Source organism: Podarcis liolepis (genome assembly GCF_965112155.1).
Source record: "Podarcis liolepis genome assembly, chromosome: 12".
Classification (NCBI taxonomy): Eukaryota; Metazoa; Chordata; class Lepidosauria; order Squamata; family Lacertidae; genus Podarcis; species Podarcis liolepis.
This window is the reverse complement of record NC_139563.1, coordinates 669,155-683,250: the sequence shown is the minus strand read 5'-3', so window position 1 is coordinate 683,250 and position 14,096 is coordinate 669,155. Positions and strand designations below refer to the sequence as shown.

Here is a 14,096-nt window from a genome sequence, read left to right as displayed (position 1 = left end):
AAGCCAGTTCTATATTACGTCTTAAGTCTCTTGCCCAATGTATCATTACTGCTTTAACCAAGTCATCCTTGGATTCCCATTCTAAAAGTATTTATACATTTTTGAAATTAACTTCTCATTATCTTCCAATGGACTCCTTTCAAGCCATTCACAATACCTTTCTTAAATATTTTGTTAACTTGATAATATTGGAAGCACTCTTGTACTCAGTCCTTGATATCTTCTAGTTTTTTGAGTTTAAAACCAGCAAAAGTCAATATATCTCTAAAAGTACCCCGTTTCCTTTCCATATGAGTTTCCTTTTGGGTACTTGCTTTGACGGGGGAGAGCCATGACAGTGTTTTCCTTCCCAACAAATTCTCACCCAAACACCATAGAGACCATGGGTAGGCAAACTAAGGCCCGGGGGCCGGATCCAGCCCAATTGCTTTCTAAATCCAGCCTGCAGACGATCCGGGAATCAGTGTGTTTTTAGATGAGTAGAATGTGTCCTTTTATTGAAAATGAATCTCTGGGTTATTTGTGGGGCGTGCCTGGTGTTTTTACATGAGTAGAATGTGTGCTTATATTTAAAATGCACTCTTGAGTTATCTGTGGGGCATAGGAATTAGTTCTTTTTTTCCCTTCAAAATATAGTCCCGCACAAGGTCTGAGGGACAGTGGACTGGCCCCCTGCTGAAAAAGTTTGCTGACCCCTGATATAGACTCTTTCTTATACTATGATTCAAGTCTTTATGAACTTTTATTTCAGCATACCAGTTACACGTCATCCAAATCGCCTACTGTATCCTTCCAAGTCTAATAGTCTGATATTTTTAGATGTTACCCATTCTGTTAGCCAACACAAACAGGAGGCTTCATAATATAATCTAAGGTCTGGCAGTGCGAATCCGCATCTTTCTTTACTATCCATCAGTTTTTTATATTTAATTATTGGCTTCTTCCCCTGCCAGATAAATCGCAGATGGGGAGGAATCAGAGTCTCAGTCCTGCTGGCTCTCCTCCTCTCACACCTCGCTCCCGGAGAGTCCTTCATGTTGCTCAGCAAAAGACCAGACAGGTCCAGAAAAGGAGCTCACGCCCACGTCACAGTCTCCATCTGTTGGGGAGGGCTCCAGAGTGAGAGGCTGGAGGGGGAAGGCACGACCAGAGGTCAGTTTCCAGCAACATCTCAAGCTGAAGGAGTCAAGTCAGGGAGACCCCACTGTTACTTTCTGTGTATCAAAGTCAATTGCATTCCTAGCCTCCAGCCTTTTCCTGACCTGTGGAGACACGGCATTTCCCTGTCAGCCTTGTGACAATGGGTAAACTTGTAGGAGAGAGATACAACAGTGACCTAACTGTGAGGGTCTCCTATAGACCTCCAAGCCAGACTGAAGACTTGGATGGTGCCTTGCAATAGAAGATTGCCACATTTGAAAAAGATACAGTCGTCATCTGTTGGAACTCAAATCTGGCCATGAATGGAAGGTCTGACAAATTCCTCTATTGCCTTGCTGATGATTTCATTTCCAAGACGGTGGAAGAAGCAACAAGGGGGTAATCTTTCTTGGACCTGTTCCTCATCAATAGCAAGGAACTGATTGATGAAGTCGAAGTACTTGGAAACTTGGGAGAAAGTGATCATCTCCTGGGTTTCATGATACAGAGGCAAGGGAAAGCGGAGTGTAGTCAGACGTCATCATCATTTTTTATACCCCGCCCATCTGTCTGGGTTTCCCCAGCCACTCTGGGCAGCTCTCAGCAGAATATTAATAAAAAGCAATCAAACATCAAACATCAAAAACTTCCCTAAACAGGGCTGCCTTCAGATGTCTTCTAAAAGTTCTGTAGTTCTTTATCTCCTTGACATCTGATGGGAGGGCGTTCTACAGGGCAGGGACCACCACCTAGAAGGCCCTCTGCCTGGGTCCCTGTAACTTGGCTTCTCGCAGTGAGGGAACCACCAGAAGGCCCTCGGTGCTGGACCTCAGTGTCCGGGCAGAACGGTGGTGGTGGAGACGCTCCTTCAGGTCTACTGGACCAAGGCCGTTTAGGGCTTTAAAGGTCAGCACCAACACTTTGAATTGTGTTCGGAAATGTACAGGGAACCAATGTAGGTCTTTCAGGACCGGTGTAATATGGTCTCAGCAGCCACTCCCAGTCCTCCGTCTAGTTGTCGCATTCTGGATTAGTTGCAGTTAATAGGACACCTTCAAACGTAGCCCCATGGAGAGCGCATTGCAGTAGTCCATGCACTCTGGACTTTAAGAATGCCAATTTCAAAAAGCTTAAGGATACTGGGTGAGATCCCATTGTCAGAAATATTCAGGGAAGGGTGTCCAAGATGGATGGGAGTTTCTAAAAGGAGAAATACTGAAGGCCCAAATGCAGACAATTCCAACAAGAAAGAAAAGTGGGAGGCATCTAAGGAAACTGGTGTGATTGCATAAGGAGCTTACAGATGTGCTGATATTTAAGAAGGGCATGCATAAGAAATGGAATAAAGGGAAAATCACAAAGGAGGTGTATAGATGAGTAGCCAGCAGTTCAAGGGTGAAGCTCAGACTGGTGAGCTTGACACTGATGCCTGGAAAGGCCCTGGAAAATATAATTAAACAATCAGTCTTTGAACACTTAGAAAAGGATGGTGTTATTATTAAGACCCAACACGGCTTTCTCAAAAAATAAGTCATGCCAGATGAATCTCTTTTCTTTCTTTTTGATAAAGACTTACAAACTTGGTGGATCAGGGGAATGCTGTGGACATAGTGTATCTTGATTTCAGTAAGGTTTCTGACAAAGTCCCCCATGATATTCTTGCGAGGGAACTGTTAAAATATGGGTTGAACGAGGTAACTGTTAGGTGGATTTGTAGTTGGTTGACTGACCGAACCCAAAGAGTTCTCGCTAATGGTTCCTCATCATCCTGGAAAAGAGTGACTGGTGGGGTAACACAGGCTTCTGTCCTAGGCCTATTCTTGTTCAATGTATTTTTAAATAACTTGGATGAAGAAACTGAGATGCTTATGAAATTTGCCGATGATACCAAATTGCGAGTGATAGCTGATAACACCAGATGGTGACAGCAGTCACGAAATTAAGACGCCTGCTCCTTGGGAGAAAGGCGATGGCAAACCTAGACAGCATCTTAAAAAGCAGAGACATCACCTTGCCAACAAAGGTCCGTATAGTTAAAGCTATGGTTTTCCCAGTAGTGATGTATGGAAGTGAGAGCTGGACCATCAAGAAGGCTGATCGCCGAAGAATGGATGCTTTTGAATTCTGGTGCTGGAGGAGACTCTTGAGAGTCCCATGGACTGCAAGAAGATCAAACCTCTCCATTCTGAAGGAAATCAGCCCTGAGTGCTCACTGGAAGGACAGATCCTGAAGCTGAGGCTCCAAGACTTTGGCCACCTCATGAGAAGAGAAGACTCCCTGGAAAAGACTCTGATGTTGGGAAAGATGGAGGGCACAAGGAGAAGGGGACGACAGAGGATGGGATGGTTGGACAGTGTTCTCGAAGCTGCCAACATGCGTTTGACCAAACTGCAGGAGACAGTGGAAGACAGGAGTGCCTGGCGTGCTCTGGTCCAGGGGGTCATGAAGAGTTGGACACGACTAAACGACTAAACAACAACAACAAGCTGATAACACAGAAGACAGTACTCGGATTCAAAATGACCGTAACAGATTGGAGAATTGGGACCAAGCTAACAAAAAAAAATTCAAGAAGGATCAATGTAAGGTTCTGTACTTCGGCAGGAAGAACCAGATGCAGAAATATAAGACGGGGGACCCCTGGCTTACAAGCAGTCCAGGATCTAGGGTTCTTGGTGAACCACAAGCTTAATGTGAGTCAACAGGGTGATGCAGCAGCAAAAAAGATTAACGCTATTCTACACTGCATCAGTCGAGATCTACTGTCCAGATCAAGGAAAGCCCCACTCTATTCTGCCTTGGTCAGACCACACCTGGAATATTGTGTTCAATTCTGGGCACCATGATTTAAGAAGGATGTTGACAAACTGGAAGGCGTGCAGAGGGCAACCAAGATGATGAACGGTTTGGAACTAAGTCTTACGAGGAATGGTGGAAGAAACTCGGTATGTTTAGCCTGGAAAAGAGGAGAGTGATAGCCATCTTCCAATATCTACAGGGCTATCTAATGGGAAAGGGAACAAGCTTGTTTTCTCCTGCTCTAGAGGGTAGGACTCAAACCAATGGCTTCAAGTTACAAGAAAGTTCTTCCTGGTGTCAAAATCTCCTTTCTTATATCTTTGGGTCGAACCCTGTGGAGCAAGAGAAAACAAGGAGCACCACCAATTTGCAACTTGGAGGCTTTTGAAGTGGAAGTATATGAATTGCTTGCCAACGTCTTCCCAGCATCAATAGCAACCTCATCACGGTTTCCAAATTGCTATTGACTCTCCTCCCAGACGTGTCATGGAAAAGCTATTGAACATCTATGCCAATGCCTTGTACCTTGCGTATATAGTATGAAGAAATATTGGCACTGAAGGTGGGCTCCCTGGTACTGAGCCAAGGCTGACTTATTTGCCGAAGGACAAGAACACTGCTGCAATCCTCAACTGCATACTAATGAAAGTTTCTTAGAATTAATTTCATACACAGCCATCGTTGGTTTTCTCCCTGCTGTGAGTTATCTGGTGAGCAGTGAGATGCGACTTCCGACGGAAGCTCTTTCCACATTCCAAGCACTCGTACGGTTTCTCCCCTGTATGAATTTTTTGATGGGCCATGAGACTTTGCTTCCAGGCGAATCTCTTTCCACACTCTTGGCACTGAAATGGTTTCTCCCCGCCATGAATACGTTGATGACTATTGAAGCCCGTGCTTGTATTAAAGCTCTTTCCACATTCGAGGCATTGATATGGTTTCTCTCCGGTATGAATGGTTTGATGGCAAGCAAGATGGTGACTGCGATTGAAGCTCTTTCCACATTCCGAACACTGATAGGGCTTCTCCCCTGTATGAATTCTTTGATGGGAAGTGAGTTGGCTGCTCTGACTGAAGCTCTTTTCACAAACGGAGCACTGGTAGGGTCTCCCCCCTGTATGAATTCTTTGATGGGAAGTGAGATGGCTGCTCTGACTGAAGCTCTTTTCGCAAACGGAGCACTGATAGGGTTTCTCCCCTGTATGAATTCTTTGGTGGAAAGAGAGTCCGGTGCTGTGACTGAAGCTCTTTCCACATTCCAAGCACTGATACGGTTTCTCTCCTGTATGAATTCTTTGATGGGTAATGAGACTTTGCTTCCAGGTGAAGGTCCTTCCACATTCCAAGCATTTATACAATTCGTCCCTGCTGTGAGTTCTTTGATGGTCAGAGAGAGTGGCACTGCGATTGAAGCTCTTTCCACATTCTAAGCACTTGTAGGGTTTCTCCCCTGTATGGATTATCTGATGGGCAGCGAGATTGGACCTCTGACCGAAGCTCTTTCCACATTCCACGCACTGATATGGTTTCCCCCCTGTATGAATTCTTTGGTGGGAAAGAAGATGGGCTTTCTGACCAAAGTTCTTCCCACATTCCAAACACTGATATGGTTTCTCCCCAGTATGAATTCTTTGATGGGCAGTGAGATGGCCGCTTTGACTGAAGCTCTTTCCACATACCAAGCACTGATATGGTTTCTCCCCTGTATGAATTATTTGATGGGCAGTGAGATGGGTGCTGTGACTGAAGCTCTTTCCACATTCCAGGCACTGATACGGTCTCTCTCCTGTATGAATTCTTTGATGGGCAGTGAGATGGGAACTCTGACTGAAGTTCTTTCCACATGCTGAACACTGATACGATTTCTCCCCCGTATGAATTCTTTGATGGGCAGCGAGGTGGGCACACTGACCAAAGCTCTTTCCACATTCCAAGCACTGATATGGTTTCTCCCCGGTATGAATTCTTTGATGGGAAGTGAGATGGTGGCTGTGACTGAAGCTCTTTCCACATTCGAAGCACTGGTAGGGTTTATTCTCAATGAGATTTTGATGGGAAGTGGAATCGGAGCTCTGACTGAAGCTGACTTCACACTCTGAATATTGATATGTCTCCTCCACTGTGTGGACTTTGTCATCGTCTTCCTCGTTCTTAATTTCTAATTCATCACCACCTGCAACGAAGAGAGAAATGGATTAGAACTTCAGGAAGACAAGGAGCCCTGAACTTCCGGTTTACTGCGTAATGGCAGTGGATGGCGAATTCGCTTTCTCCTAAGCAGCTCACTTGCCGCGAGAGTGTTGGGAAACGCACTGGGGCACTGTGCATCCCATAAACACGCAAAGGATTTATTTGGGTTCCGAAGGGTCCAGCAGCATTGGGTGGGAGCTCTCTCTCCTGTTTCTCAGCTCTGAAAGAAGTCAGGGGTGGACTGAGATCAAGCCACAGACACAAGGCAGCAACAAAACTCTGTGGTGAGAAGCCATGAGCTCCATGCAGCAGCAGTAAATCTTCCATGAAATGGTAAAAGCCAAAGATGTTTTAATTTAATTTAAAGAAATTTAAAGAAATTCAGAATTACTTTGGCACAAGGTTGGAGTGTAAATAGAGGTCAGCTCTGGCTGTGGGGTTTTGATCTGCATGGGACTAATTTGTGGGGGGAAACAGACTTTGGAATATAACGCATAACTGCTAATGACTAAATTAAGAACATGAATTTATTTTTTTAGGAGGTTGTGAGACTTGGATCAGTTTATTTTTATGTGTGTTGGAAGCTGCCCAGAGTGACTGGGGCAACCACCACCACCACCACTACTACTACTACTACTACTACTACTTCTTCTTACTATAATTGTTATTATTATTAATTAGTTAGGAAGAATATCGACCATAAATATGAACGTGCTACCAAAAATGTTATTTTTATTTCAAACAATTCCAATGATCGGCAACACAGGATGCTTCAAGGAATGGCAAAGAGATATGAGTTTTATCTGGCAGAGGAGGAAACCAAGAACAAAATATAAATTACTAGTGGATTTGAAGGAGAGAGTTGGATTCTCCCTGCCAGATTTAAGATTATATTATGAGGCATCCTGTCTTTGCTGGTTAAAGGAATGGTTGACATTGCATACTACACAGGTTTTGGATTTTGGAAGCGATATCAGTGGGGACAAAGGAGTCTGAAGTGGGACTGGGCAACATGTAGGGATTTATTAACAGAAAAGGACTGGGAAATAACCTTAAAGAGGTTTGAAGAAGTAGATCAACAAGTACCAGATTGGTTACAATATTTTCAACTTAATGAAGTTTTCAAGGCGGATAAAAAGATTGGGTTTTTTTAATCAAACCTCGCAATTTGAAAGAGTTACTAGGGAATAATGACAAAGTGATTTCCAAAATGTATAAATTATTATTGGAATGGGAGATGAAAGGCAAGCAGGTGAAGTCAGTCATAATTCACTGGGCAAGAAATGTAGACCATAATATTGAAATGGCTGCATGGGAGAAGTTGTGGAATGTAGATCTTAAGTTCACAGCATGTTATACACTGTAAGAAAACTACATGAAATTGATGTATAGATGGTATTTAAGTCCTAGTAGATTGGCAAAAATGTATAAATAAAAAAACATATGCTGGAAATGTAAAGAAAAAGAAGGGACCTTTACCATATGTGGGGGTCTTGTAAGAGAGTAAAAGTTTAAATTGAAAAAAATGTTTAAGATAACTTTTAGTAAAATTCCAGCTGCTTTTCTTCTAGGGGTAGTAGGTACTGAGATTCCAAAAGACCAAAAAAAATTGTTTCTGTAGCTTGAATGGTTTTTGCCCAGAGATGGAAAGAAGATGAAGTGCTAACCAAGAAAGACGGGCTGGCTGAATTAATGGATTATGCCAAAATGGCAAGGTTTTTATTAAAGATTGGGGAAAATTTGTGGAATATCTGGAAAACTCATCTATGCAAATAAGCTCACTAGCAGGGTTATCGCAATACAAGCAGTTAAACATATTAAGAGAAAATAAAGAATAACAAAAAATGGAGTAACATAGAAAATGCAAGATGAAAATTAAAATTAAAAAGGAACCACAAAAGGGGAGGAGGGAAGTCAAATATATGCGTATTGGAAATGTATGTGATTTGTGTTTTTGTAATCTGTATGTCTGTGAATTTTTGAAAAACCGAAAAATGGAAATTATAAAAAATACCATTTAAAAAGAGGAAAACATGGAGCCCCATATCACTGAACGATGCTTATTAACATGAATTGTGATAGAGGAAGAACAAAGAAGTCAGATGCAGAGTCTTTCCAGAGGGTTGACGGCCTTTGCTGACTGGCATTAACAGGCATATCTATGGGAAACTGAGATTTGAAAAGCCTGGCTCTTATTGGGGATGGATTTTGTTTGGCCCAGTCATGGAATCCAAGCCATCTCCAATATCAATCATGTCTTTGGCCAACCAAAAAACTGGCAGAAGAAGCAGCAAACCCAGAAAACCAGACAGAAGCTGCTTCAAGTTCCTTCACCGCACTGAAGCCTATCTTTAAAAAGTCCTGGGAAGTAAAGACCAGCCTGACCATGGTTTAAAAAGGCAAAACTGGAGGAAGAATCTGCACAGACCAAAGAGTGGATACCCCTCCATTCAAGGTTTGATGTGGGGGTGTCAGCATCCCAGATTCTCACAGGGGGGCACTGTGGAGCTCCAGCAAAATCTGGGGAGTTCATCACCTAGAGATATGTATGGAATTTCAAAACAGGTATTGTGATCCGTGAGGGGGCCTTACCCAGAGAGTCCAGGATCCCATGATGTTCCTCCATGACTTCCTCATGCAGAGCTCTCTGGTCAGGATCCAGCAACGCCCACTCCTCCTCTGTGAAATGGACAGCTACGTCTTCAAAGCACACCGGACCCTTCTAGGAAAAGGAAAAGTATCTTCCTCTTAGCAGCACACCAATTATCGACTACATATGGCTGTTTTCTGCCTGATTATTGCTCTGTTGTTTTCATGGGATTGCTTCGCATTTCAGTTATGCTCAATGTCTTAGAACAGGGGTCGGCAAGGTCCACCGGCCAGGGGCTGGATCACTCCCACAGAGATCGTCTGTGGGCTGGACTGGCGCAGCACAACGCCAGACATTGCGCCTGCGCAGAAGTGATTTTCGGCGTCTGGACATGTGCAGATGTGATATCTAGTATCTACATGTGCGCAGACGCAATTTCCAGTGTGCTTGGCGAGTCCCTGTGCCGCGCTGGTTTAGTGCAGTGTGCGGTGGACTCACCAAGCAGGCAGCTCTGTTTAGGGGCGGCTCATAGGCTGGTAAAACAGTCTTCATGAGCCGCATCCGGCCCGTGGGCTGCATGTTGCCGACCCGTCTTAGAATTATAAAATCATAGAGTCAGAAGCGACCCCCAGGGGTCATCTAGTCCAACCCCCTGCAATGCAGGCATCTCAGCTGAAGCATCCATGACAGACGGCCACCCAACCTCTGCTGGAAAACTTCCTGAGGGAAAGCAGTCCGCTGTCCATCAGCTCTTGCTGTCTTAATGGAATTCATTTACTGTGTGTTTTAATGATGGGTATTAACCTTTGTGGGACGCGGGTGGCACTGTGGATCAAACCACAGAGCCTAAGACTTGCTGATCAGAAGGTCGGCTGTTCAAATCCCCGTGACAGGCTGAGCTCCCGTTGCTCGGTCCCTGCTCCTGCCAACCTAGCAGTTCGAAAGCACATCAAAGCGCAAGTAGATAAATAGGTACCACTCCAGTGGGAAGGTAAACGGCGTTTCCGTGCGCTGCTCTGGTCCGCCAGAAGCGGCTTGGTCATGCTGGCCACATGACCCAGAAGCTGCACGCCGGCTCCCTCGGCCGATAAAGCGAGATGAGTGCTGCAACCCCAGAGTTAGTCACGACTGGACCTAACGGTCAGGGGTCCCTTTACCTTTACTAACCTTTGTGTAAATGGGTGCAACTCCACATTGCCTTCTTCAAATCATTCTGCCTGCGGAAGCATTGCTGGGCAGAAAGATCCTCTGTTTTTGGAAGGGGGGGGGGACCCTCCCAATTCCCTAAAGCCAACTTCCAAGGAATCACGGGGACACAGGGAGAGGGCGGAGAGCGGGGGAAGCCCCGTGAGGGGAATCTGGAATCCCAATTCTCTTCCTTATTCTCAGCACAGAAACCTTCTCAAATGGCGTTTTCCTCCTTCATTGGGGGCATTTTTGACAGAAGCCAAGAGGAGGAGAGAGATTCGTTCCCCCTGGCAGCCCCCCCCCTCGGCCTCTTTCCCCGCAAGGCTCCTTCCCGCTACCTGATCTGTTTCCACAGCCGCTGCCTCCTCTCTGCTGCCATGAGAAGACGGACTTGGCGGTCTTGCTGGCATCCTTCTGTCACCTGCGAGAGAGCAAGGTAAGTGGAGAGCCCTGAATCTCTCTCACTCCAGATGCGCCTTAGAAAAAGTCTCCCCTGTTGAGTGCATTGTGACGTTTGCACCCACTTCATATTTTAGTTGGGCAAAACTAGCTCTCGCCTCCTTTGGGCTCTTGGTCCCAAGCGTCTTCCACAAAAGATTAAAAGAACCCACAGATTAGTTTCAAAAGCCACAGAATGTGACCAAACTGGGGGGCTGGGACACCCTGATTTCTCCTTACCCAATGGCCTCTCTCTGTCGTCAGATGGAGTCCTCTCTACCTCAGACGAGTCCTTTCCCTGAAAGAGCAACAAGGGTTCAAAACAGAGAATGGGGAGAAGGATTAGAAAAGGAACAGCAGAGGCAAAATCTTTTAGGGGTACCCAATAACACTCATTGGGTGCTTTCCAAAAAATGGATGAGCCAATAGTAGAGAGTGTTGCGATGTCCTCCATCCTGTTTGGAGCCCCTTTGGAATATCCAGAGGAAAGTCTCTCTCACCTGCTTCTGCACCTGCTTCCTCTCCTCTGCCTGACTCAGGAGGAATCCTTCGGCCAGGGCCACCGCCTGGGAACTGGTCTCCGCTCCACATTCCCTCACCCAGCTCTCCATCTCCGGTGGAAGGACAGCCAGGAACTGCTCCAAGATCACCAGGTCCAGCATCTCAGCTTTTGTGTGCCTTTCTGGCTTCAGCCACTGATGGTAAAGGCGGTAGAGTCTTTTGCAAACTTCTTGGGGTCCTTCAGTCTCCTGGTAGCAGAACTGCCTGAACTGCTGGCTCTGGAAATCTGAGCTGTGGGGGTCCTCCTCATCCAGGATCTTCTGCACTGAGGTTTTCCAGAATCCCCCATTTTGGATGGCCTGGCCTCTTCCTGCTTCAGGGCCAGCTGAGTCTTGCTCATCCATGAAGCCTCCAAGAGATCGGAAGGAATCCCTTTCGTCTTCTGCCAAGTTCTGCTTGTCCAAAGGAGATGTGCTACCAAATCCTACAAAGCAAATACATTGTTCTGTTATAAAATCGGTACATGGTCAGGAGAAGAAAAGTGTTCTCTCAAGAAGCATGGATGAGTCTTGAGGAACCAGGGCTGGACTGCACCACAGCCAAGAAGAAGAGGAGGAGACTTAGAAGGGAATTTATAATGCAAAACGTAGAGGCAACTGAAGGGATTTCTGTGAGGTGACACAATCTCATTGCTCCTGCTTTCGGTGTTTTCAATCAGTGAATGAAGTCAGAACAGTGATTGACAAGTTAGACATTTGCACCGATTGTGCTCTCCCTCCCACCCCACCCCCCACCCCACTCCAAGGACCATTTCTTTCCTGCTTCCGTTTCATTTCCTCGCACTTGGAACCCCCAACATTCTCAATATACACTACTGGGGTGAGGCCTCTTTTTCTTTATTCTGAGGGCTATATATTCAATATCTGGCCAACCCCCTGAGGGCCAAGTGGGCGGGGCTAAAGGACAATACTCCAAAGCAAGTACAGTATGAGTCGCCTTCCTTTACTGGCAACCAAATTGGCTTTAGCATAATAACCAAATTATTATGCTCTTCTAGTGATCTACAAATGACACGAGAAGACTCAGTCTATTTATTGGTATGCTTTATTCGTCTTATGACCCTTGTTTATAAAACCCAGTAAAAAGTGTGGGGGGGTTTTCCGAAAAGAAAAAGAGAAGACAGACACCCCCCCCCCAGGCCACATCTGCCCTGCATCTGCAAAGCAGGATCCACTCGCTTTAACGAGCCACGGAATTGTAGCTCGTTAAGGATGCAAACAAGGGACGCAGGTGGCGCTGTGGTCTAAACCACTGAGCCTCCTGGGCTTCCCGATCAGAAGGTCGGCGGTTCGAATCTCCTGTTGCTTGGTCCCTGCTCCTGCCAACCTAGCAGTTCAAAAGCACCTCAAAGTGCAAGTAGATAAATAGGTACCGCTCCGGCGGGAAGGTAAATGGCGTTTCTGTGCGCTGCTCTGGTTCGCCAGAAGCGGCTTAGTCCTGCTGGCCACATGATCCGGAAGCTGTACGCTGCCTCCCTCGGCCAATAAAGCGAGATGAGCGCTGCGACCCCAGAGTTGGTCATGACTGGAGCTAATGGTCAGGGGTCCCTTTACCTTTACCTAAGGATGCAAACAACTCCAGGAGAATTCCCCCCCCCCCCGAGTGGGTGAGCAATCCATCCTCCTTGTCAGGGAACTCTGGGCAGAGGGGGCTGGTGGGAGAGGGTCTCCCAGTAACCTAGCACCGGGCGGGGGCTGCCTCTCCCCCCCCCTGCAGTACAGCTTTGCTTCCTTCCCACCCACCAGGGACTCCCCTTGGATGGTGAGGCCTCCAGGGGTTCTCAGAGGGGCTTTCTGCTCACTTTCAGAAGATCCTCTGGACACCTGCCAGGCTGCATGTCTGAACGGGAGCAGATGCACCAGCCAGCCACATTATAGTTGTGCAAAAGTACATCTTGTGGGATTCCTCTGGGCTCCTGGCCCCAAGGGTTTTCCCACCAAAGAGTAATCCAGGGATTAGTTTCCAAATCCACAGAATGTGACCAAACCGAGAAAAAACCCTCCTTCCTCCTTACCAAGTGGCCTCTCTCTGGCATCCAACAGAGTCTTCTCTGCCTCAGAGGAATCCAGGCCCAATTCTGCAAACAGATCCTTTCCCTGAAAGAGAAACAAGGATGCAAAACAGAGAACAGGGAGAAAGATGAGAAAAGGAATGGCAGAGGCAAGCACTTTAGAGTTATCAGATATCATTCCTTGGATGCTTTCCAAAAAATTAGTAGAGGATTTTGGGATATTCACATCTTGTTCAGACCCCCTTGGGAGTATCCAGAGGACAGTCTCTCTCACCTGCTTTCTCTCTGCCTGCTTCCTCTCCTCTGCCTGACTCAGGAGGAATCCTTCGGCCAGGGCCACCGCCTGGGAACTGGTCTCCGCTCCACATTCCCTCACCCAGCTCTCCATCTGCGGTGGAAGGACAGCCAGGAACTGCTCCAAGATCACCAGGTCCAGCATCTGATCTTTCGTATACCTTTCTGGCTTCAGCCACTGACAGTCAAGGCAGTAGAGGCGACTGCAAACCTCTCGGGGTCCTTTGGCCTCCTGGTAGCAGAACTGCCTGAACTTTTTTCTCTGCGCATCTGAGCTGAAGGTGTCCTCCTCACCCAGGATCTTCTTCACAGAGCTTTCCCAGAATCCCTCACTGCTCCCAGTGTTGATGACATGGCCCCTTCCTGCTTCAGGACCAGCTGAGTCTTGCTCATCCATCCTGGCTCTCAGGAAGCCTCCAAGAGATCAGAAGAAAGCCCTTGTTCTTCTGCCCAGTTCTGTCTTTCCTAAGTAGAGGCGTCTGCAAATCCTACAAAGCAAATACACGTGAAATTGAAACACGGTCAGGAGGAAAAAAGAGGTTCTTTGAGCAAGCGTGGATGAGTCTCGCTAGGAACCAGGGCTGGGCTGCAACACAAGCCAGACTCTGAGCTTTCCTTTTTAAAAAGGGAGAAGCCAGCATCTAGCTCTCTTAGAAGGAAAGTTACTATGCAAAATGTCCAGCAAACATAGGGAATTTCTGTCAGATGAATCCGCCTGGTTGCTCCTGCCTTTCAGTGTTTTCTGTCAATGAAAGAGGTCAGAACTGTGATTGACAAGTGAGTCATTTGTACAGGATGTACAGGACACTGGGCACTAGGCAAGAGTGGGGGTCCTAACCCTGGAGTCCTCTAGGGTTGCTCTCCCTCCCACTCCCACTTGGAGA

The 14,096-nt window shown here is 46.5% G+C and overlaps 1 protein-coding gene across 5 annotated transcripts in view; it reads right to left on the bottom strand.

Moving 5' to 3' along the window:
* Positions 1-723: 723 nt before the first annotated feature.
* The window catches only part of LOC310689265 (uncharacterized protein), an 18,710-nt gene continuing 5,337 nt past the window's right edge, over positions 724-14,096 (bottom strand). For 2 of the 5 annotated variants that reach the window (XR_014517423.1, XR_014517424.1), the window contains exons 2-9: positions 13,193-13,700; positions 12,922-13,003; positions 10,847-11,331; positions 10,587-10,644; positions 10,247-10,329; positions 8,723-8,849; positions 3,625-6,113; positions 724-3,045 (exon numbers count right to left, since the gene is read on the bottom strand). Coding sequence is in view for 2 of the 5 variants with exons in the window: in XM_083466723.1 (XP_083322849.1) it covers positions 4,606-6,113; positions 8,723-8,849; positions 10,247-10,329; positions 10,587-10,644; positions 10,847-11,331; positions 12,922-13,003; positions 13,193-13,609 (2,760 nt within the window). In the remaining 3 variants the exon portion in view is untranslated. Of the gene's footprint in view, positions 6,114-8,722; positions 8,850-10,246; positions 10,330-10,586; positions 10,645-10,846; positions 11,332-12,921; positions 13,004-13,192; positions 13,719-14,096 lie in introns of those variants that run through there. The other 3 variants (XR_014517425.1, XM_083466723.1, XM_083466724.1) reach the window with 3 other exon arrangements.